Genomic DNA, 24,779 nt, shown 5'->3' with positions numbered 1-24,779 from the left:
AACAATAATTGGCGGCAACAAATTGCTCAGGGGTAAATATGAAGAATCATTCAACCCTCGAAAATTCCTTTAAAATTACTACTTGTATAAGTTTTCGGGGGCGCTGAAAACGAAAATAACATTTAAAATTACGGCAAATGAGTAGTTTCCAAGATATGAAGAAATGTTAGTTTTTAAAAAGTGGGGGATCACTTTTCTGTAATAATTTAACATAAAATGAGCACCCACTTTGTGGCCACGAAAATACATTGCTGATTTTATATAATCTAAACTCGAAACCAACTGCAAAAAAACGTCAAAGAACCACACAATCCAGAATAGTAAACAGACAGAATTCCTTCGTCTGATTATGTACATAAAAAACGAATAGTGCTCCCAAAATGTATAGACATTTTGACCCCTCACTTCACTTACAAATTCCCCAAATATACAAGAAAGCAACCAATTTAAGGGGAATTAGAATATAATGAACCTGCAATTCTTTAATTCTTAGTAAAAATATATAAGGCACTTCTCCATGAGAGTTGAGGCGAATGTTTGTATTTTAGTTTCAAGAACCGCCGACAGATGTCGCTTGTCAGGGGTGGATAACTCTTCATTTTCTAAAAGTTCGTGCAAACCAAACTTATATTTTTATACAATCTTTCTGTACAAAAAAAAAAAAAAAAAAAAAAAATTCTTAAGCCTCTAAAAATGTTTAACGTTTTTTAAATTATATTTTTCTACATTTTTATACAATTTTACCGTAAAATAATTCTAAAAACAATCTATAAATGTTTCATGTTTTTTAAAGTATATTTTTCTACATTTTTATACAATTTTACCGTAAAATAATTCTAAAAACAATCTATAAATATTTCGCGTTTTTTAAATTATATTTTTCTACATTTTTATACAATTTTACCAAAAAAATTCTAAAAACAATCTATAAATGTTTCATGTTTTTTAAATTATATTTTGCTACATTTTTATACAATTTTACCGAAAAATAATTCTAAAAACAATCTATAAATGTTTCATGTTTTTCTCATATTTATTATTTTATTTTCAAGTCATTGAAGAAAATTATATTAAAACATTAAAAATATATTTTTATACATTTTTTATTCAATAAATATTTCGATTTTCGTATTTTTGTGTTATTTATTTCGTTATTATATATTTTTGCGTTATCGTAAACACCTATTTATATTTGAGGTTTGACGAATGGGTTTAGTTTTGCTTTTAATGAGAATAAAGCATCGTAGATATTTGCAATTTAAAAAATTAAATATTTTAGAAACATTATGGAAAACATCCCTAAATCCGTGATAATGAAATCAATATAACTTGAAGAAAAATTGATTTCTCGAACTAACGATCAATTAAGCATTGTTTATTCAATGTTTTCACACAAAAGTAATATGCTTGCTAAAAAATATTTCCTATCATTTTAATAACAATTCTCGCAAAACTTTCACGTGTAATATTTTTTTCCTTGTATGCATGAAAGTGTAAACATTAGCGTAAGAAATTCCTGAAAATAAAAAAATATAAGAATCGCCGTTTCTTTTGATTGTGAAAACGCTTCTTTTTTTTTTTTAAATCAATTTTTTAAATTTCTGTATCTTTCCTAATTATCTTTGAAAATCTGCAAAAAACTAATACTTATCTATCAGAAAATTAAAAAAAATTATTTAGCTTTCACATTTAGTTAAATTTTCACGTTTTTGTAGCCACCATGAAACCATTTTTTTCTCGAATGGTTTTGATGATTCTAAATTGAGGGAAAATTGAATCATCGGTTTTTAAAAGTCTAAAAATTTGATTATCCACTGCAAATATTAAAAATCCATACAAGTACTCGACACAGTAAAGCTTTGTTTAGAAGGAAATCAAGCTTTCTTAAATTGTTTAGAAACTGAAATGCCATAGCAAAATAACACGGATATAACAGCAAAATTTTAAAAAGTTATTGTCAATAATCTTGTTGATTATTTCAAACTATGACAATACTGTCAACATCGGTGCACAAATCATTTGGAATATTTTCTTATTAATCGATTTTTTCTGTGAAAACATGCAACTCAGTAAAAAGGAATTCTACAGAATTGGTTGAGTTTACCATTAGATTAAAAATGGTCTTTCTTTCTAATTGATTTCTGGTGATAAGTTCTCCCCTATTACTGCTATTTTGAAAATATCAAGAACATTAACATCTACAGATGAAGAGTAGGACTATGATGTTACGAGTCCAACATCAGGTATAGATCGGCAAGAACAATATCCCAATCAGTTTTGAAGAATTCATTGATTAATACATTTTATATTCTCTTATTTCGTGGGCCACAGATATAAGTTTTGTGTTTTTTTTTTACACTTGTCAATTATGTAATTGTACTGTTGGTCCGACAATCTGAATCCTGACTTCTTACAATCAGACAGTTATGATGATCATGCTTTGAAACGTGATAGAAATATGCCTTTTCTTTTTAATGCAAACAATTTTTTATTGTTTTTTTTTAATTCAACTATTATATTTAGTTACAATTTTATGAAAAAAAAAATAAATAAAATAAAAATGTATAATTTGATGAACCTGTAGCAGCCAACACCCACTACTACAGGCAGGAACAACTTCTCACAAATCGAGATTTGACATCCATTTCCTCCTGGCTTGTCCAATCACAAGCAAGCTCTCAATCACGTGACAGAGTATATAAAAGGCGTAATCATGAACCTTTAACCCTTCTTCTCACTGGTCTGCCCAACAGCAAACATCGCTGGGGGCTTTGGCCCCCGGCAGAACATAATGCGTACTACGAACTACCAATGGCTCTCTTCAAACTCACATTTCCACGTGCATATTTACCCAAACGAACATTCTTTGTCATGCTAAAGAATATCCGCCAACACACACCTACTACAACATGTCAACACACTGAAAACTCTTGCCCCTTTCTTTCTCTTTTAACCAGCCTCTTTCGTCCCAGCAACTACTGCCTATAAACACGTGTGGACTGAACTGTTCTCTCCTCAACAAGCCGGCAATATATCAATTCTATCGTCACACAAGAACACCCGTCTCTTTCTTTCTCCTTTAACAGGATTGACCAATATCTAATTGTCGGATATTTAACCTTCGTCTCCACATAAGGAACTCTCCATGACTACTATAAAAACACGTGTGCGTACAAACACTGAACTCTCTTACTAATATGTTTCTCTCTGCTACCAATGTTATTAACGAAAATGACAAATAAAGTTTGTTTATTAATATAGAATGAAACTCCATTTCTATAAACCTTTTAATTCTCAACTGCAAATCATTTTTTGATGTTCGTTGTTTACTACTAAGACCTCAGTTTGTATAAATTTTCCAAATATATTTTAAACTTACTCGCAATACCTTTATCTTAATACCTTGGTAATGAATAAACGTAAAATCTGATGATTATAATTGTCATGTAGGGGAATAAATAAGAGCACCGGATTACCGGTGTAGGGTAAGGAGTGAGGTCCCTTGAGAAAAGAGAGGAGAGTCCGTACACATGAGGCACGGACGCAAAAAGTTCTTCTCCTAAAAGACAATGTTGGACAGGCAGAGTACAACTCTAGAATACAGTCCTCACTCCTCCCGTAAACCCCACTATTGAAGTGAGTAATCTTTTTACCTTAATGTTCTGAATTGCAGTGTTGTCATGTTTTCATGTTTGTTAATAAATTCTTGTCGTTTATACTTGTTGTACGTTTAGTAATTATTAAAGCTGGTCGGTAGTTTTGGGACTTGGAAGAACCTAAACAGGTACCAACAGTCGTTTGGATCATTGCTGGAGAATAAAGAAAGACTATTGTGATATACAATCTTTGCCAGAAATTATAATAGAACAGAGAGTAAGAAGGACTGAAAGTTTTACATTTTGTTGTGGTAGGATCTACCTAATTGGCATATGTGGAGTGTCAACTATATAAATATGGTTGGTACCGTAAAGACTGGAGAGACTCAGCGAGAGACATGAGATCGAGAATCAACAACCACCCAGCCAACACCTTCTCCAGACACGGTCTCTCCATGACTATACCAATGGACTCTATGTAAATATTGCATATACTTTCTTGCTTTCAATATATCTGTTCTATTTTACTTTTGCGTTGTATGTATGTATTGCATGTGTTCAGTCGAGCTTGAACTCATTTTCATACCAATGATCTGTTAGGTTAACTTCAAAAATGTCCTTAAATGAGATATTAACTAACAAAAATGTCATAGATACATCACTGATCTGTCGTATTTCTTGATATATATGTGAGAGATAAAGGATTCCATGATCTTTGTATTATGAGAAATTTCTTTATAAGAAAGCAGATGAAGAAATTTCTTTATAAGAAAGCAGATGAAGTGTTCATTTTCGTCAACTTTGTTTTGTGAAAACTGATTCAATATTTGGGCTTGATCGGCACACTTTAGAGAAATGCGATTACATTTTTTTTTACACGGTGGTCACCACTTATCAAGGCCCGGAAACCACTCAGGGATAAGGGTTATTGCAAGTACAGTACGTTAGTGTGGAGATTTGATGAAGTGTCTACTTAAGGGGGCGATTCATTAGGAATTTGTTAACGTTGGACTTGAAGATATCCAAGTTGTAGTCAGGTGGGAAGCAGGCAGACGGAACAGAGTTCCACAGGCGTGCAGTTCTAAGAAAGAAGCTTTGTTCATGGAATCTACGTTTTGATTTAGGCATAGATAAAGAGTGGGGGAAATTTTTCACAGTGGATTCAGCTAGATGGGTGTTTTTCATTAAAGATTAAAGAGGGGGGGACCAGAGATTGGAGTTCAGACAAGCACCTGCCATGGAAATAACGATAAAACAAGGATAGGCTTGCAACGTCTCCTCTGTGGGAGAGAGGATGCAGGGTAGAGAAAAGGCCATCCCCCACTAAGCCACAAAGTCTATTTTGTACTCTGTCAAGACAGGATAGGCTGTTTTTAGCAGCTCCTGCCCAGATATGGCAACAGTATTCCATCCTTGGACGTACTTGGCTTTTATATAGATAAAGAATTGCATCAGTAGTGAGATATCTTCTGAAGGATCCCACCATCTTTCCAGCGACCTTGGCAACAGACTTGATGTACGTGTTCCATTTCAGATCAGAAGTAAAGAACAAACTCAGAACCTTGTCAAAACACGGGGCTTCTCCTAGACGAGAGCCATCCATTTCAATTGATACCAGATGGGGATCAGAGCGTTGATGATGTAAAGATATGAGTTTGGTTTTAGATGCATTAAAGGTAAGCAGCTATTACATTTTACATTTGAAACGGGTGGTCTTTTCCCTGATACACGCTTCTATCATGATGATATCATCCTCATATAAATCATGGAGACTGTTAGGACGATACAAAAGTATAATGCAAGGGGGATAATTCTTTACTTCCTTGGGTAAAGTTGCCTCCTCTTGTCCGTAGTCCAAAACTTGAAATTCTCACGACTTCTCACAAAATCAACGACCGGAAGTAGAGAATGTTGAAGGAAAACAGAATGACTTTGAAAATGGAGAGATGAGCATCATTCCCGTTCGTTCTTGTTATCATACTTGGACTTCTAACCTTTCATGTATTATGTTTGAATTGTTGTTACATGTGTGTGTCTCCATAATAAACATATATCGTTATGTAACAGCGAGTGATTTTCTTATTTGTTCATAATTTTTCCATTCTTTCACTTTGAGCTGCAAACATACCCACGTGAAAGCTGGACACCATGCGGTAAGATATTTTATGTTATATTGATTCTAACGCATCTCACGATATAACAACTGGCGAGGAGGATGAGATTTGGAAATAAAATAAGCAAAAACACTTTTCAAAAAAAATTGTCTATCCCCGCAGAAGTACTCAAGCAAATCTCGAGAATCGAGAAAGCACAACTGAATCTAATAACGACATTAACCCAACAATTTCAGTTGCAAGACAATGGGAATTCATGTCGTGTCGAGCTTTCTAACATTATTACAGAATTTTCCTATGAGGCCAACAACAGCTGCATGTTCAGCTCATGGTTTACACGATGGAAGGACATATTTTACCATGAATTTCCTAGCAAGGATGACGACTGGAAAAAACACCTGCTGATACGAAAGGAAAACGAAAGTTTCGTAAATTTTATTTTACCAAAACAACCTTCTGATTTAACCTTTACGGAGACTATCAGTATCTTGACAGACATTTTTGGGCAACAACAGTCACTATTCAATATTCGATATAACTGTTTTAAACTTGCAAAAAACCAGTCTGACGATTTTGTCACTTTTGCTGAATGTGTGAATCACGAGTGCAAGAAATTTCATCTCCAGACACTGAGTGTAACAGGTTGTTAAACTTAAGAAAGGACACAATGTTAGACCAGCAATAACCCAAACTACCTTCACAAACGTCACATATCAGCTCAAATGATAGACTCAACGTTTAAAAAAAACACCGTTTGGTTTTGTGGCATGTTTTTGTTCTTTCAGAAAGCACAAGTGACAAGTGTGACATAAACGTGGCCACAAAAATTTTTTTGTCATCTTCCTAAGACCAAATCCCCTACTCAGCAAAATCACAAAAGGAAAAAGCAGATGAGGAAATCAAATGCAGTGTCTGCCTCATTTAAGATCCATTACAAATCTCGCAGAAAATACATAAGCGTTGGATTAAATGAGGGTCCTGTCCATTTCCAATTCGACACAGCATCAGACATTACTCTAATCTCGAAATGGACGAAAATCAGAAAACTGGACCTATTAAAAACCAATCATGTTGCCAAGAGTGCATCTGGAAATGATATCCAACTTATTGGGGAACTAAATTGCTGTTTCCTTCCAAGACAGAGTATTCATCGGAACCTGTTATGTAATAGACACTGATCTAAACCTGATCGGTTTGGACTGGATCAAAGAACTCAATCTCTTCACGGTCATATAGGAATCTGTCTTCAACACATTTTCGCTTAAGTTAGTTCAAGACACTGAAAAGCATTTTACTCAGACGCTTAAGTCTAAGTTCAGTGATGATTTTCGAGAGGATTTCGGATATTGTACAAAAATGAAGGCCATTCTCAAGTTGAAAGCGGATAGAAAACCAATATTTAGACCCAAACGCCCTGTCTCTTATGCAGCTCTCAACATAGTTGAAAAGGAATTGGATCGACTCAGAGAAGCTGGAGTAATAAAACCAACAAACTACTCCAGATGATTAGCTCCTATTGTTGTGGTCCGAAAAGCAAGCGGCAAAGTTCGCATCTGTGCTGATTATTCCACAGGATTAAATAATGCACTAGATACACACCAATGTTCCTTGCCAATACCTTATGACTTTTTGCCAAGTTAAACAGTGGAACCTTTTTTGCAAAAATTGATCTTTCCAATGCATTCCTGCAAATCGAAGTTGATGAGGACTCCAAGGAGCTCCTTACAATCAACACTTACAAAGGATTATTCCGATACAATCGTCTTCCTTTCGGGGTTAAAACTGCCCCATCTATATTACAGCAGACCATGGATGCGATGCTGACAGACATAGCGGGAGCCACGGCATTTATCAATGACATCATCATCTCTGGCACATCTCAGGATGAACTCCTACAATGCTTGATCACTGTACTTGATAGAATCCAACAGTATGGTTTCCATGTACAAGCTGAAAAATGTCAATTCTACCGAACGTCGATAAAATATTGGGGTTTCATCTTTGACAAAACAGGTCGAAGACCCAACCCTGAGAACATTTCAGCCATGAAAAACATGCCAGCTCCAACAGACGTCAAAACTCTACGTTCTTTCCTTGGGTTGGTAAGCCATTACAGCTCATTTTTACCAGACTTACACCGCATCCGAACTCCTCTCAATAACCCCCTGAAAAAAGGGATTGCATGGAACTGGTCACTAGAATGTGAAGCTGCTTTTGCCAAAATCAAAATTTTACTCTCTTCATATCTTCATCTGACCAATTTTAATCCATCTTTGAACATTATCTTGGTTTCCAATGCTTCTGACTATGGCATTAGAGCTGTGGTCTCTCACATTTTTCTTGATGGCTGTCGCTCATGCATCTAGGTCATTGACACCTGCAGAAAGGAATTACATCAAATCGAGAAAGAAGCTTTGGCGATATATGCTGTAAAGAAATTCTATAAAATGATCTACGGAGGTCACTTTACTTTAGTTACAGACTATAAACCTTTGGTGAGCATTTTTGGATCCAAGAAGGGTATCCCAGTGTATACTACCACTCGACTGCAATGATGGGCTACCACATTGGAAAACAATTTCTCAATAAAGTACCTTTCAACTAATTCGATTGGACATGCAGATGCCCTGTCAAGACTAATTAGTACACACTGTGTTGCAGCAATATCCCTGAAGCCAGAAATCTTTTCAACGTTCACAGCTATGATAAGGGAACTACCAGTTACTTCTGACATGATTAAAGAAGCCATAGCTTCTGACACTCTACTACAAGAAGTCATCCACTACCACCGTACCAAATGGCCAGTAGTACTCCCAAACAAACAGTTACTACCATTCTTTCAATAGTAATCTTCCTTATCAGAGGTTTATGGTATACTTCTCCTTGCCGAATGGGCCATCATTGCAAAACAGAATTCTAAAACAATTCCATTCTGGACACCAAGGCATCAGTCGCATGAAGGCGTTAGCACATGGTTATGGTTATTGGCGAAAAATGGATAAGCAGCTGGAAGATCTTGCACGCATTTGCACTAAATGTCAGCTAGCAACAAAATCCCCTCGAAAATCTACACTTTTATCATGGTCTATTCCAGATTCTCCCCTGGTCATGCCTCCACACAGATTTTGCGGGGCTAAAAAATGGACAATCCTTTCTCGTTGTTGTAGATGCTTACAGTAAATGGGCCGAAATATTCCACATGAACCACATTCGTTCTGAGGAAATAATTTCCAAACTTCAGATTTTCAGCAGATTTGGCATTCCTGAGACTTTGGTCTCTGACAACGGCACCGCTTTTAGCTCAGTCAAGTTTCTACTTTCTGCCAAAAAAATGGTATTAACCACATTAAGACATCACCATTTCATCCACAGTCGAACAGTCAAGTTGAACGCCTTGTGGACACCTTTAAAAGAGCCCTTTTAAAACTCAGGGGAGAAGAAGATCAGAAATACTTGGAGCTTTCTTAACAAGCTATAGGCCAACACAAACGTCTAACACACCAAACGGTAGCTCACCAGCTGAATGCTTGATGAATCGGAAAATCTGCTCATATATCGATGTCCTGCGTCCAAAACATCATTTCATCAAGAGAAACACAAAAATAGAATGATTGTACAACCGCCACCATGGTTCAGTTCAAAGAACATTCTTACCAAGTTAACAAAAGACTACCGGAACAATAAAGAGTCATGGAATCAAGGCTACATTGTACGATGAACCGGAAATGTAATATACAAGGTAAATGTCTAAAATTCAATTTGGGTTTGACACTCCTACTAACTGCGACCATCACATCTCCCAGAGAGAATACCAGATCACTTTATTCCACTAAACATCTTGTTGGACACCTTCAACTTGCCACAACAAACACCAAAAGCTTCTCAGAACACAGAAGCTGGAGTGCAAGAACCTAAAATGTGGAAGTCAGCTCGCAGCCATTGTCCAACACATTTGCAGGAGGATCCCCAACTGAAGTCGTACCAGCAAGAAAATTTAAAGGGGAAATGTTAGGACGATACAAAAGTATAATGCAAGGAGAGTACTTCTTTACTTCTTTGGGCAAAGTTGCCTTCCCTTGTATGTAGTCCTAAACTTGAAATTCTCGTGACTTCTCACAAAATCAACGACCGGAAGTAGAGAATGTTGAAGGAAAACAGAATGGCTTTTAAAATGGAGAGATGAGCATCATTCCCGCTCGTTCTTGTTATCATACTTGGACTTCTAACCTTTCATGTATTGTTTGAATTATCGTTACATGTGTGTGTGTGTCTCCATAATAAACGTATATTGTTATGTAACAGCGCATTTGTTCATAATTATTCTATTCCTTCATCATGTACTGCAAACATACCCACGTGAAGGCTAGACACCATGCGGTAAGATATTTTATGTTATATTGATCCTAACGCATCCCACGATATAACAGAGACTTGATATTAGTTGAAACTACATGGAAAATATCGTCAGGATTCATTGACTAATACTGTTTACAAAGAAATCGCACTTGTACATGCATGACTATGATTTTTTCTGATTTGTATTTTATTTTCCAGAAGCTATTTTGAATAATATACGAATACAGACGATTGTCTTGTTGCAATAATGGCTGTTTGTAGTTTTGTAGATGGTTCATATCATTGTCATTTTGTGTGTTAGACATCCCAATTAGACTTTACCACTTATCTGAGACAGCAATTGTTAGGATTACTTATATTTCAAAAAGCAGCTCTTAATTTTAGGAAGATATTATCATCTTATCAAAATTAGATTGGAGCTGTTTTAAAGTATTCTACAAACAATCCTTATTTATATATTGGTTGCCTATTTCCTACAGAGGATATTTGGTCCATTCTTTCAGTTTTATACTCTGAAGATCTTAGTGTATTACATTGACCCAACATATGTAACATGCTTATTTGGTGTTGTCATCCTATCTATAACAAAGCCTCATTTAACATATTTGCCGCTCTCTCTCCTAGGCTAACACTTAATGCCTTTATGATTAATGAATGTATATTTTAAGATTTTTATTTCTCAAACCTTATCTTAGCCAAGCAGTAAATAATATTCCTCACTTCATTGTGTTAGATTAACATTTTTTAAGCAAATCCTATACATATATATATATATATTTCAATATATATATCAGTATATATATATCAATATATATACATATCATATATCAATATATATATATATATATATATATCAATATATATATATATATATCAATATATATATATATCATATATCAATATATATATATCAATATATCTATATATATCATATATCAATATATATATATATATCAATATATCTATATATATCATATATCAATATATATATCAATATATATATATATCATATATCAATATATATATATATATCAATATATATATCTATATATCATATATCAATATATATATATATCATATATCTATATCTATATATCATATATCAATATATATATATATCATATATCTATATCTATATATCATATATCAATATATATATATATCATATATCTATATCTATATATCATATATCAATATATATATATATCATATATCTATATATCATATATCAATATATATATATATCATATATCAATATATATATATATATCAATATATATATATAAATATATATATATATCAATATATATATCAATATATATATATATATCAATATATATATATATATATCAATATATATATATATCAATATATATATATATATATATATCAATGTATATATATATATTTCAATATATATATATATTTCAATATATATATATATATGTTTCAATATATATAAATATATATTTCAATATATATATATATATTGAAATATATATATATATATTGAAATATATATATATATTGAAATATATATATATATTGAAATATATATATATATTGAAATATATATATATATATATATATATATATCCATACATTTCAAAAACAAAACTATTTCTTTCGAGTATGACTTTTGATACATTAATTTACTTTTCATCGAAAATGATTTGCTGCATATTTCACAAGAATTGTATGTATTTTCATGTTTTCTTAAGATTCTAGTGTAAAAATAATATAGTGCATCTCCAATGTATGACTGGATAAGTTTCATCTTTCCAGGAAATTTACAAGAATATTTATTTTTTATCATTTTATTTCAGTCAAAGCTTTCAGAAATTAAGAGGCTTTCATGGGATTTTTATGTGAAATGCATCTGGGTGTTCCATTAAGATTTGCCTCAACCTTCCTAACGTTGAATTAGTAAATAAATAAAAAACATTATTTTTCTTCTTCGAAATTGAGCAGATGACTATGTTGTTTATGTTTGTATTTTTGTCTCTTGAATTTATTGGATTAGTAAAGTATTCAGCTCCGTAATTAGTTGTCACTAGAGGTAACAATTTCAATTCGAGAAAGTGCACTATTCATCATATAAGCAATTGTGAGTTACCTGTCATAGGATATTTAGGGGTTTACCAATGTTATTTGATTATTTAGTTTGATAGAGGCGAACTATACTTCTGCCAGGTTATCCTGGCAAACTGCTGTACAGATAGACCTAAGACACTTTAGGATTGTGTCTATTAGGCATTCAAGTGTCTTCCATATGTATTCTCATGTGTGTTTGTAAGTGTGAGTTATGTGAAAAAGACGTTCCACAAACGTCACAAGAATATGGATTGTCTGCAGTATGACTTCGCATATGTTTAATAAGATTCCCTCGCACTGCAATTAATTTGCCACATATTACACAAGAATATGGCTTTTCTCCAGTGTGTGTTCGTTTATGTATTATCAATGCTGACTTCATTGTAAACGACATGCCACACACTTCACAACAATATGGCTTCTCACCACTGTGTACTCTCAAATGTGTTTTTAAATTTCCTTTCTCCGAAAATGACTGACCACATATTTCACAAGAATATGGTTTCTCTCCAGTGTGTATTCTCATGTGTAGTTTTAACGATGATTTATGCGTAACAGACGTCCCACACACCTGACAAGAATATGGCTTGTCTCCAGTATGAACTCTGCTGTGGTCAGTTAGATGTCTTCTCACTGAAAATGATTTACCACAAATTTCACACGAATATGGCTTCTCCCCAGTGTGTGTTCGGTTATGTATCATTAAGTCAAATTTCATTCGAAAGGAAGCTCCACATACTTCACAAAAATATGGCTTCTCTCCAGTGTGAGTTCCCTTATGTTTCTTTAAATTTCCTTTCTGTGAAAATGCTTTACTGCATATTTCACACGAATACGGCTTCTCTCCAGTGTGTATTCTCTGGTGTAATCTTAAGGAAGATTCTTTGGTAAATGACGCTCCACACACTTCACAAGAATATGGCTTATCTCCAATATGATTTCGGATATGTTCAGTGAGACTGCCTTTTATTGAAAATGATTTGCCACATGTTTCACAAGAATATGGTTTCTCTCCAGTGTGTATTCTAATATGTGTTTTCAATGAGGATGAGTTTGTAAAGGACGTGCCACACACTTCACAAGAATGTGTCTTCTCTTTAGTTTGTCTTTCCATGTTTTAGTTTACATTTCCATACCACAATAATAATTTAATGCATATTCAATAACATATATTTTCTATTAATTGTACATTTGCGACATGTTAATATTTAATAACATATATTTTCTATTAACATTTGTGATATGTCATTAAAATGTTCTTTACTGAAAAAAGTAATCTTCCACATATTTCTAAAACACTTTTATGTTAGTTCGTTCCTGTGAAAAAATAAGATTTTTCTCAGACTAAGTAGGTTTATTATCTGATTTTAACAATATCGTTTACCGTTACTGCTATTTTATACATTTTAAACAGTGTTTAGCCTCATCTCTAAAATATCACCTGGTCACACAATATGGTGTAAACGATAAAAAAATGAGTAAATAGAAATTTCATTAAGGTCTTTAAGTATTAAAAAATGTGAATCGTTGCAGGATTTCAGTTTTGATGTTTTTCATTGTTCCATTTAATTTAGAAATCAAAATCCATTTAAATCTGTGAAACTGGAATTTGCAAAGAGAGTATCTGTAAATCGAACAGAAAATAGACATACGTTTTTAAAAAGATTATATATAAACTTAAAAATGAAGAAAACATTTTATGCAAATTTTCACTCAAAAATGAATAATGTAGACATTTTGAACTCATTCAATAAATATATATAAAATATATATTTATTGAATGAGTTCAAAATGTCTACATTATTCATTGTTTCATGTTTGCCTTGTAAAAATCCACTTTTATTATATTCATATACATTTATGTATTTGTCTCAGTAACACACGTGTATTTTCTATATAATAAAAATAATTCCTCTTTGATTTTTCATTCATCTCTCTTGATTATTGGAAATAGGCTCGCATAACAATGCATCTTATAAAACAGCATTATTCAGGTTATTTGGATACTTTAATTTAGATAATTTAATTTAGATAATTTAATTGAAATAATTTAATTGAAATAATTTAATTGATTTGATCAAAGTGCATACAACATTTTCTTTTCATTTAAAACATTAAAGTTTACGTGCGTGAATCTGTCGACTAATTTTTTTATTCACTGATTTATTTTCGTCATTCCTCTTAATTTCTAAGTATAAAATATTTTGACCTTTGGAAAAATCATTCATCAAAAAGGAATGATTTTACAACAAAACTAATCATACACCTTGAGATGTGTTACAATTTAAATCCCATTAATACCTTCAATTTTTCACTCCTTACAATCACATGACTATCTTAATAAAAGTCAAGTTACAACACGATCAAGCATACATGTGCTTTCATTTAACCTTACAATACAACAGTATTTACTTTTATTTCTTCTACTGTTTTGCCTTAAATCAACACTCTACCCAAATTGCATCTGTTGGAGTACTGACACACCATTTCCCTCAAATCTCAGTATCAAATTCAATGTATTTGCTTTTTTATATATCAGCCACAGTGGTTGATTGCATAATGCACATTCTAAGTCATATTTAAACTCATCGACCTGACATTCTTTAACAAGATGGTTTGGTTATGTTGTTTTTGTTTTTCGGCATATCAACCCTTTTCAGGTTATTTAATGCTGAATCCAAAGATTTTGAAGAAAATTTTTTTAATAGAATATATTTGTTGTTTTCAAGTCGGTTTCTATTTAACCCATAGTTGGGACCTTAACAGGTACTACCACTCCAGGTCAGAGTGAACCTGGGAGCAATGGTAATTAAAGGGTGGCTCAATACTCCCCAAAGCCCACAAGCTGGGGCCTCACCACTGGATATAGTTTAAGGTCATATCCAGGACGTTAACAAGATGAATGCATTCTCACACACCTTTAATTAAAAAATGTATATGAAAATCCTGTAAAGTAGATGGGGTCCCTCTTCTAGCACAGAATCTTCTCACATCTTTTAGTTCCTATATGTCTATAAAGCAACCATTCGCCCATGCATGGATAATTATTGTTACATTTAGGCAGGTTCATAAACTAGTCTCTCACTCTTGCACTATGTTCCATATTGTCTGGCTAGCTCCAGCTCTGTTACATGGTCACATTGCTCTGCTTGTTTTACAAGTTCTTAAAAAAATGCTCCGCTGTATCCCCTCAAATTAAATACCAACAAACTACATAATTACCAGCAAAATCAACACACTCTTATGCAGACATCACAGGATATCACACTGTTTATACACTGATAGCTTTTTTCTCAGACTTTTGAATCCCTTCCTTTGTCCTTGCTTTCCAAATCATACCAACTTGCTAAAATTGAAATGTAATTCTTGCTCACAACACAGGTTGTTTGTCATATGTAATTACATTGTAAGCTCTTATTGTTAGAGAATGGATAGAGAGAGAGAGAGAGAGAGAGAGAGAGAGAGAAGGAGGAGGAGTGTGAATTACAGTGTAGACACGTTGACAGGAAGTTAAGATCAGCTGATAGGATTGTGTGTGAGTCATGTGATCAAGTTAGCTGAATCGATGAGATTTGATTTGGACTTAGAACCGAACGGACGGCTTTGCCATTGTCTCCTCCCCTTCGCTGGGGGTGGGGAATGAACGCTGATGTGGTAGAAATAAGACCTAGAAGAAGAAACCACACGCTAAATTCACTTTCCACCTTCTGCAAGACATGTGGGAAAGTGAAATAAACTATGGAACCGATTTCTTGTTTTGGTGTGAAATAAATCTTCGTCCCCAAAAACAGGTATCAAGTCTCCCTCCCAGACGAGAATTTCCAGATGGACCAACGAAGCAGCAGAGGTATGTGAAAATGCATGTCACACATATTCACACTTAACAGCATAGGAACATATGTAATAGAAAGACCTCTAGATGATCACACACACAACGTACCAATCTTTTATAAATAGACACGTTTTAACATAGCATCTCCATTCCAATTTCAACCAATATACGACAAACACTCATTTATGATACGACAACGTAACATTATGCTTCAGTGGCAATATGCTTTTTTAAAGTGCATAAAAGTTTTTAAAAAGGAGGCAAAACTTAATGCTGAATAATTAGCTCATCGACAAATAGGATGCACTTTTTTCATATTATTGATTCCTTTCCTGTTTGGAAAAATGTTCTTTTTCTGTTAAACAAAAGTCTTGCATTACTTTTAGAAATATATAGTTGTCTCCATTAGCTTTGCCTGGGAGTTTTTTTATGTGAAAAGTGAAAAGATTCTTTCAAATAAAGTTTAAAAGTAATATGAGATAATTTCAATACCGCATTTATTGTCCTGAATAAAAAATTGAATTTAATTTACAAAAACTGATTCTAAACATCATGGCCACCACTGAATAAAAGATTTTAATTTATGTAACTATTTCACCTGATTATACCAGCTACCATTTACTATAAAAAGTGTATAATTTGCAGATATTTCAATATGTTTTTTAGATTTTTAATTATTCTAGCCAAAGCCTAAAATGTAGAACTTAAAATTAGTTAACTTTGTAATTGATACAACAATATTTAAACAATCTTACTGAGATATTTAAATAATATATAACATAAAATAAAAAATATTTATTATAAACAATAGTCTAAAGACGTGTACGTTTAAAATAAGAAATTTTTCACTTACCATCTTGATTCATTTATTAATGAAACTAATTGCTCGCATACAAATTTACAATTCCTGTTTAAAAAATTGTTAGCATGAGAATATTTTGTATTATTTTACATTCAAAGCAAACTCGCAGTGATGTTTCCAACTGAGCAACTGATTTTATGGTGTAGGGAAACCTACAAAACTAACTTGCGATGACGTTTCTTGAACTTTTTAGATGAGGATTGGTTATTTGTATTATTTGGATTCTTTGGACTACCATTCTCATTTTCAGTGTCATTTAGTGTCCGCAAGGAGCAGTGGTGTAATGGTTTGTAAAACATGTAAAATACATGGAAAAATACATTGTAAAAGTGATATTTTTCTGAAGGTTGAAGGTTCAATTCTCAATGTGCGTGACTAAAAAACACAATTGCAAATTACTTAAGACCTCTTTCCAGTTGCGGCCGATGGAAGGAGAGCATGCTACCCTCGTGAAGTAAATAATGGGTTCCGTTCAAAATTCTTTCCAGATTTCCGAGTCTGACAGAAACCTTTTCAAGTTCGACAAGATACACCTGAAAAAGGTTGGAGGTTACATCGACAGAAACAAAACACCTGATGAAGGCCGGAGGGCAAAACGGCTGAAACGTTGTGGCTATAACAACCAAGATGAGGAAGTCAGTCCGACAATCTCAATCAATGAAAACACCTCATCTCAAAAATACAGACAATTACTATCAACAGAAATGTTGTGAAAATGACACTCAAGATGAGAACAGTAGTCCGAAGAATCCACATAACACAAATAACTTACAATTTACTCATTTTTTAAGATAGCTATTGCGCATAATGTTTGGTCTTGTGGGCTATATTTACTTGGATCCACAAATGCCAAACAAAGCACAAGATCTAAAAGATAATAGTTCAAGGGAAAAAATTTTCCACATTCCAACCAAATAAAGTGGTGCAGTCAATGCTGCATGCATGATTATAGATCTTTACCAACATTTCTTTTGTGTGTTTAGATAAGAAAAAAAAATGTAAAAAAGCGAAGGAAATGAAATAAGTTCTCCGTAATTTAAAAGAATTCAATTTAATAAAATGAAAATGATTTTAAAAAGTGATTTCGAACGATTGAATCAATTTTTGACACGCTTCAACTCACATGTCCTATAATTTATTATCGGATTTAAAAAAGGATTTCCGCTATTTATTCGCTTTTACGAGAATTTAGTTTTAAATTGAAGTTTCGTAGAAAATAGCTTTTACATATATTTTCATATTTTATTTATATATAATTATCATATTACTATATTTATATACTATTATTATATTATTTTTATTTTCATAGTGTATTTCATATTTTATGGAAGGATTAAATAAAAATACCAAAACAGTTTTTCAATCACTAAAGCTTCTCTTCGTGTTTCATAAAATCAAACATGCAGTATATCAATTAAAAAAATATATCAAAGAAAATATCCATTAAAAAAATAAAAATTTTCGAAAAAAAATGTTTTTGTTGAAGAATATATTTCATCATTTTATCAGATTATAATATATCTTATATATATCTTATATATATATATATTAGGCACCGCCAAAACTGGGGGGGCAGGTCAGTACTTTTTGACGGACCGTCTTTTTAAAAATCTACCAAAAATCAGGTAATTATCCGATCAATACGAAATTTTCAGCGATTATTAGGAGAAGAATGAACTTTATAACAGTGTACTTATTTTTCATAAACGATATTTATATATATATTTTTTTTGCTTACAAAACCCCCCCTTGTTTTGAAGTGGGAACAAATATGCTTAAAATAATCATCTGAAACTGAAATCAACATATTGTGTTGTTGTAAGGGACAGAATTATAGATTCAAAAAAAAAAAAAAAAAAAAATTGTTTGCATACCTTATTTTGACGTCTGAATATCAGAACTTCGATTGTGTTTAATTATCCCGCTTTTGAGTTTTGAAGTGTGAAATTCGGTGAATATGTTAAGTAAAATAATTAATTTAAGTTAAGCAAAACAAAAAAAAATTTTTTTTAATATTTATACGAAAAAAGCTATTTTAAAATTTTTGATAAATAAATTAACAATTTTTTTTTAGCGAGCCGAATAATGCATGACCATTATTAAACAGGGCATGCTTTGAATAATCGATACCAAAAAAAAAAATTCGATAAATATTGTGCCCTTTGTGTTAAAAATAGCATCATTTTTTTCGATCCCGTTTGAAAACGTTTGCCGCCTTTCGACTACGGTGGACCAAACGCGCTGAAATAATTTTTTTTTATTCAGCTTTAAATTGCCCCCCCCCCCATTTTGGGGAGCCTGCCCCCCACACACATACACATTAAAAACCAAACGCATACAAATGGTCACCCATCTGGTACTGGCCAGCCTCAGCTTAATAATACATTGAAATTTTCGTCACTGAAAAATAAGTTTTTTTTGGCCTGTTTGGTCTTCCATAGTTTTCTCATCATCAAAAGAAAACGTAAACAGAGTCGATCTGAACTCTACGTAAACGCGAAATATTTGGTTACCTATATGAATAAGTGGAATTATTTGAAATTCAGGTACTTATATTATAATATTTTTGCATATTCTCTTAGAAAATCATCCTAAATCTTAGTTAGACAATAAATAAATAAATTAATTATTTCAAAACCCCTTTTTTTTAAATATTTAAGTACGTTTTTTGTGCAAGACAAAAAATGTCAATTGTTAACTTTTTGGGAAAATTTAACATTTAAAATTGAATTAAAAATAGTAGAAAAAGTTTTACATTATTCTGTTTTCTATATGATAAAATTCAGGGTTTTATCTTTGTGGAAAATAAAAGTTACTCAGAAATAATGGATTTTAATAAATGTAATTTCGTTTTAAAAAACAACAACAACTTGATTTTGCGGCCATTTTTGGCGGTGCCTAATATATATATATATATCTTATATATATATATGTATATATATATATCTTATATATATTATATATATATATATATATCTTATATATATATATATATATATATATATATATATATATTATTTATATATTATATTATAATAATCTTATTTATATATACATTATAATATATCTTATATATATTACATTATAGTATATCTTACTGAGAAAACAAATTAATGTTTTTCCAAATATGAACGTTGGTAACGTTGAAGAAGCCACAATGACCATCTCTTTAAAAGTTTTTGTAACTTTATAAAATCGACAGAATAAGTTGATTGAAATGTTAATTGAAATGAATTTAAAACAAACAGGATTTAAATATCGAATCTTTTTCTGATTAAAGAATACAATATTAATTCCCAATATGTTATTTTTGAAAAAGTGTATGAAGCGGTTTACTTTATAAAATGGAACTGAGCAAAAAATTTAAAGAAATTAATACTTACTCTTAACCAAGTCTTGTTACACATAATTTGTCTGCTTTTAACAAAGAATAAGATAATGATAATATGATTTTAAAATGTCAAATTTTAAATGACAATCTTGTTTTTTTTTTTTTTTGTTTTGATTAAAAATCTTATGATCAAATGAAATATTTGTTTCGTGTTTCAAAATGTGCCGTCCAAGACGAAAAATAGATTTTGAATTATCTCCCCTTCGCTCTTGTTTTGATATTTTTCGTTCCTTATCGAAATATTTGAATTGATTGCAAAAATATAAAACGTCATTAAACGACATTGCCAATTTTCGTCGGTTTATACTAATGTTTGTCGCCTCTAGGTGATTTACACATTAATATTTATTTTGAAGGCGTAACGGAAGAAGAAGCGTTCCGGTGCGAGAAAAAAACCGGTGTAATGTGAAAATCTCACATTGGTCTAAAAATGTTCCGCCATGAGACCACAACGAGACCGGATTTACATTTTTTAGTTTAAAAATAAATATGACGAATCACTCCACCCTCGAGAATTCCTGTAAAATTACCATTTGTCAGTTTTTCGGGACCGCTGAAAACGAAAATAACGTTTAAAATTACGGCAAACGAGTAGTTTCCAAGATGTGAAGGAAGGAATGTTGTTTAAAAATAGGTGATCACTTTTCTATAATAATTTAATGTAAAATGAGCACCCACTTTTTGGCCACCATTTTGATTTTTCTATCCTCGGAAAATCCTTTAAAATTACCACTAACGTTTAAAATTCCAGGAAACAAGTCGTTTCCATGATATGAAGAATCACCCACTTTATGCCCACCATTTTTTGAGAGGGGGCTGCCGGTTTAGGTTTTTCGGGTTTTTTTTGCAGGGAAGTGGGGGTGGGTATAGTTTTTAACAGGCGCTTCTGCAGTTTAATTAACCATTTTTCTGTAAGTAATGTGCCAACATTAACCGAGCAGAAGAACAACTTCCGTAAATAAGACGCCAGCATTAACCGAGCAGAATAACCATGTAATATTTCACAAAAATTCTGCCCCTCCACCTCCACTGTCTCCCACCAAATGTAAAACGGTTCTCCTGCTCGATTAATGTCGGCGTGGTACTTACGTTAAAACGGTTAATTTAACAGCAGAAGCATCTATTAAAAAAGTATACAAGTTCTATAATTGAATATCCCCCTCCAAAAAAAAAAAAAAAAAAAAAAAAAAAAGACCGAAAAACATAAACTGAAAAAAAAAAGTGGGTGCATTTCTTCATATCTTGGAAACTTTTTGTTACGTTAATAGCTATTTCAAAGGATTTTCCGAGGGTGGAAAGAAAGCTCCCAGCCCCTAAAATGGTGGCCAAAAGTGGGTGCTCATTTTACGTTAAATTATTATAGAAAAGTTATCACCCACTTTTTAGAAACTAATATTTCTTCATATCTTGGAAACTACTCGTTTGGCGTAATTTAAAATGTTATTTACGTTTTCAGTGCCCCCGAAAACCTATAAAAATGGTGATTTTAATGGAATTTTTTAGAGTGGAGTAATTCTTCATATTTACCAAAATAAGTAATAATGGAGGTTACGATCAATTTTTTTATTCAGGAAAAATATATTTTACAAAAATAAGTAAAAATAAATAGAATGTTATTGTTTAACAGCTTTGGATTTTGTTTTTAGTATAATTGAAGTATATTCATGAAATTTAAAAAATAGAAAAATTGTGTTGTTTGTTATTGTTTAAGTTTTTTCACTGTTTTTATTTTACAAAAATACGTAATACTTGATTATTTTTTCGCATAAAACAATAAACAAAATGTTTACACTTTTTTTTTTAACCTTTTTCGAATTTTGTTTGTAGTTTATAAAAATATATTCATGAAATATTTATTGATTTCTTTATTTTAAAAATTAGAAAAAAATTGTTTTTGTTATTGTTTCAGTTTTTTTTATGTTTTTATTATTGTTTGTAAAATGTTTTTTAGCAAATTAATATTAATTTAATTCTAAATATGCAAAAAAGTACTACTTATTTTTGTAAAATATTTTTGCTAAAAATGAAAAATTAATCAAAGCATTTCTATTATTACTTACTTTTAGCTAAAGCATGCAACCCGGCCTTGTCGTGGTCTAAAATGGCGCAACATTTTTAGGATGATGCGAGATTTTCACATTGCGCGAGTTTTTACTCACACCGGGACGGTTCTTTTTCTGTTACGCCAAAATAAAATCGCGTAGAATTAAACAAAATTTCTAAAATCCTATTAAAAAAATTTTAATTGTAAAATTGAATCCACCAGAATTCATTTTGTTTCTTCATGAACAATCCAGTAATTTTTATTGTATTGTAAATAACATTGAGAAAAAAAGATATAAATAACCAATGGAAACACTGCAACAATACTGCCCTCCTCCCATCTGTCCATCCAGTTTACCCCTTTCAGTCAACACTCACAGATATCTTCAACATGGCTGGACGAAAATATATAACATATGCTGATAGGTATTCAGGCTGGACAGAGATAGCTTCAGTGCACTTGGATGCCGGTGTCTCCACAGTAGGCAATATTTTTGCATATACTTTGTAAGTTATGGTGTACCGGAGGAGATTGCTTGCAATAGTGGACTCCCATACAACTCCGGTGAGTGGATAATATTTTTAAAGACACGGGGCATATCCCTGCGAGTATCATCAGCCTATTATCCTCAAAGCAATGGAAGAAACACAAGAAAGTCTTATTAATTACCATAGATCAAACAAACTGCAAGGAAATCAGACAGTGGAATGCACCTACCTTCGTCTTGAACAAGGGATGTGGTCATCGCAATCAGCCTTAACCCAAGTCGATGTCTCACTAGTAGGAATTTATACTCACTGTTCTCATGTGCGGCGCGTTTGCTCAGTTGATAGAGTGCTTGCTTTGCATGCAAGAGGCTCGGGTTTCGAATCCTGAGTTTGGATGTCTCTAACTCATGAGTTGAAAATGAGGGCGAAACTCGAGTCTTGGACTTCCGGTTTGTTAGGTTTCGTGGCTCTTGCTGGCTGCAATGTTGTCTGGCAGTGGAAATAAATTGTATATATATATATATATATATATATATATATATATATATATATATATATATATATATATACTAGCAAAAGTACCCGTCGTTGACTGGGTTCAAAAACAGCTTACAGAAAATGGACTCTGATTTATGAAACTATGATAGGTTATGAAAAGTAAGGGTTGTAAATTTGAGTTGAATTTGGGGGTATCAAAACCAAAAGTAAAAATAAAATAGATAAACCCCATAATTTATTATATCATACCTGTTAACACTGAAACACTTATCACAATATTCTGTGGATATTAAAAAACCTTGTTAAACTTTGTGACATATTTCCATTCTATGGAGATCAGATGCGAACGAACGCCCCATAATTTTATTATACCATATTTCTTCAAACTGAAACATAATTATCAAAGTATACTTACACAGATAGATATGAAAAATCTTTATTAAAGTTTGTGCCTATTTCCATTCTATGGAGGCCAGGCGCGAATGCAGACCCCACAATTTAATCATACCATCCCTATTTAAGTTAAAACACACTTATCAAAGTATTCTTATGTACATCTATGTAAAAAATACTTGTAAACGTTTTTTTAATTTTTAAATATTTTATTTTCCATACTTTGTGGACCAGGCGCAAACGCAGACCTCACGATATATATATTATATAAATATGTATATATACTAGCATGGATACCCACCGTTGACATGAAGTTCGGTTTGGACATATGGCCTCAAGGGTTTATAAAAAGGATTAGGGGTGGGAAAGGATGCCATAGAAGCCACAACCAAGAATACATGAAATGAATAACGTTGGAAGTATGTAGATTCTGACTCCATATAATTAAAGACAGACAAATATTGAAGGTTGAGAACCAATTTTATTTACTACTGACAACTTGTATTAGAAGAGGCAAAGTGTTCGTAGGATGGAATGTGATTTAACAAAGAATAGATTGTCCAATGGAAATATTTGACAGTTTGTATTACGGTGAAATGTTCGTAGAATGTTTGCAGGTATGTACGATTTAACAAGGAATGAATGTTCGTAAAATGTTTGTAGGTATGTATGAATTGACAAGGAATGAATGTTTGTAAACGTAACTTATCTTTTGGACGATGGATGTGGTAGGGGTAGGCCGGCCATCCTGCTGTCAGTAATGCATGTCCTGGCTTGTAACTGGAAAGCGGATGACATTTTCATCAGCAGCTAGCAGCCCGGCATCTTCGTCCTCTTTTTCCTCCTCTCTCCACTGGTTCCCTAAAATCCCTTGTTTTATAGTGGAAAACCGGCTCCCGGTGACTGTGATATTTGAGGTGTTTATTTTAGGCGCGGAGCTCTACCATTAGTCGATAATTATTTTTTGGTTATCTTATTTTTTTTTCCCAAGCGGAAGCGATGCGTGGAGCCATGTGCAAAAGGCGATTTTTCATTTTGTCTCTCATGGTGGATGCGTTAACATCCGGTTCGCTGCTAATTCTCATCATGTTCCCACAGACACACCTGCTAT

At 32.4% G+C, this 24,779-nt stretch overlaps 1 protein-coding gene across 1 annotated transcript; it reads right to left on the bottom strand.

The window, feature by feature from the left end:
* Positions 1-11,699: 11,699 nt before the first annotated feature.
* LOC145269336 (uncharacterized) lies at positions 11,700-20,635 on the bottom strand. The gene is made up of 2 exons (XM_080125038.1): positions 20,238-20,635; positions 11,700-13,784 (listed from the first exon to the last, which is right to left on the bottom strand). The coding sequence occupies exon 2, from the start codon at positions 13,272-13,274 to the stop codon at positions 12,324-12,326; it is 951 nt and encodes a 316-aa protein (XP_079981164.1). The 5' UTR covers positions 13,275-13,784; positions 20,238-20,635; the 3' UTR covers positions 11,700-12,323.
* Positions 20,636-24,779: the final 4,144 nt, after the last annotated feature.

Source organism: Euprymna scolopes, chromosome 45 (genome assembly GCF_053919585.1).
Source record: "Euprymna scolopes isolate OS-2025 chromosome 45, ASM5391958v1, whole genome shotgun sequence".
Taxonomy (NCBI): Eukaryota; Metazoa; Mollusca; class Cephalopoda; order Sepiida; family Sepiolidae; genus Euprymna; species Euprymna scolopes.
The sequence above is the reverse complement of the archived record's forward strand: the minus strand, read 5'-3'. Positions and strand labels throughout refer to the sequence as shown.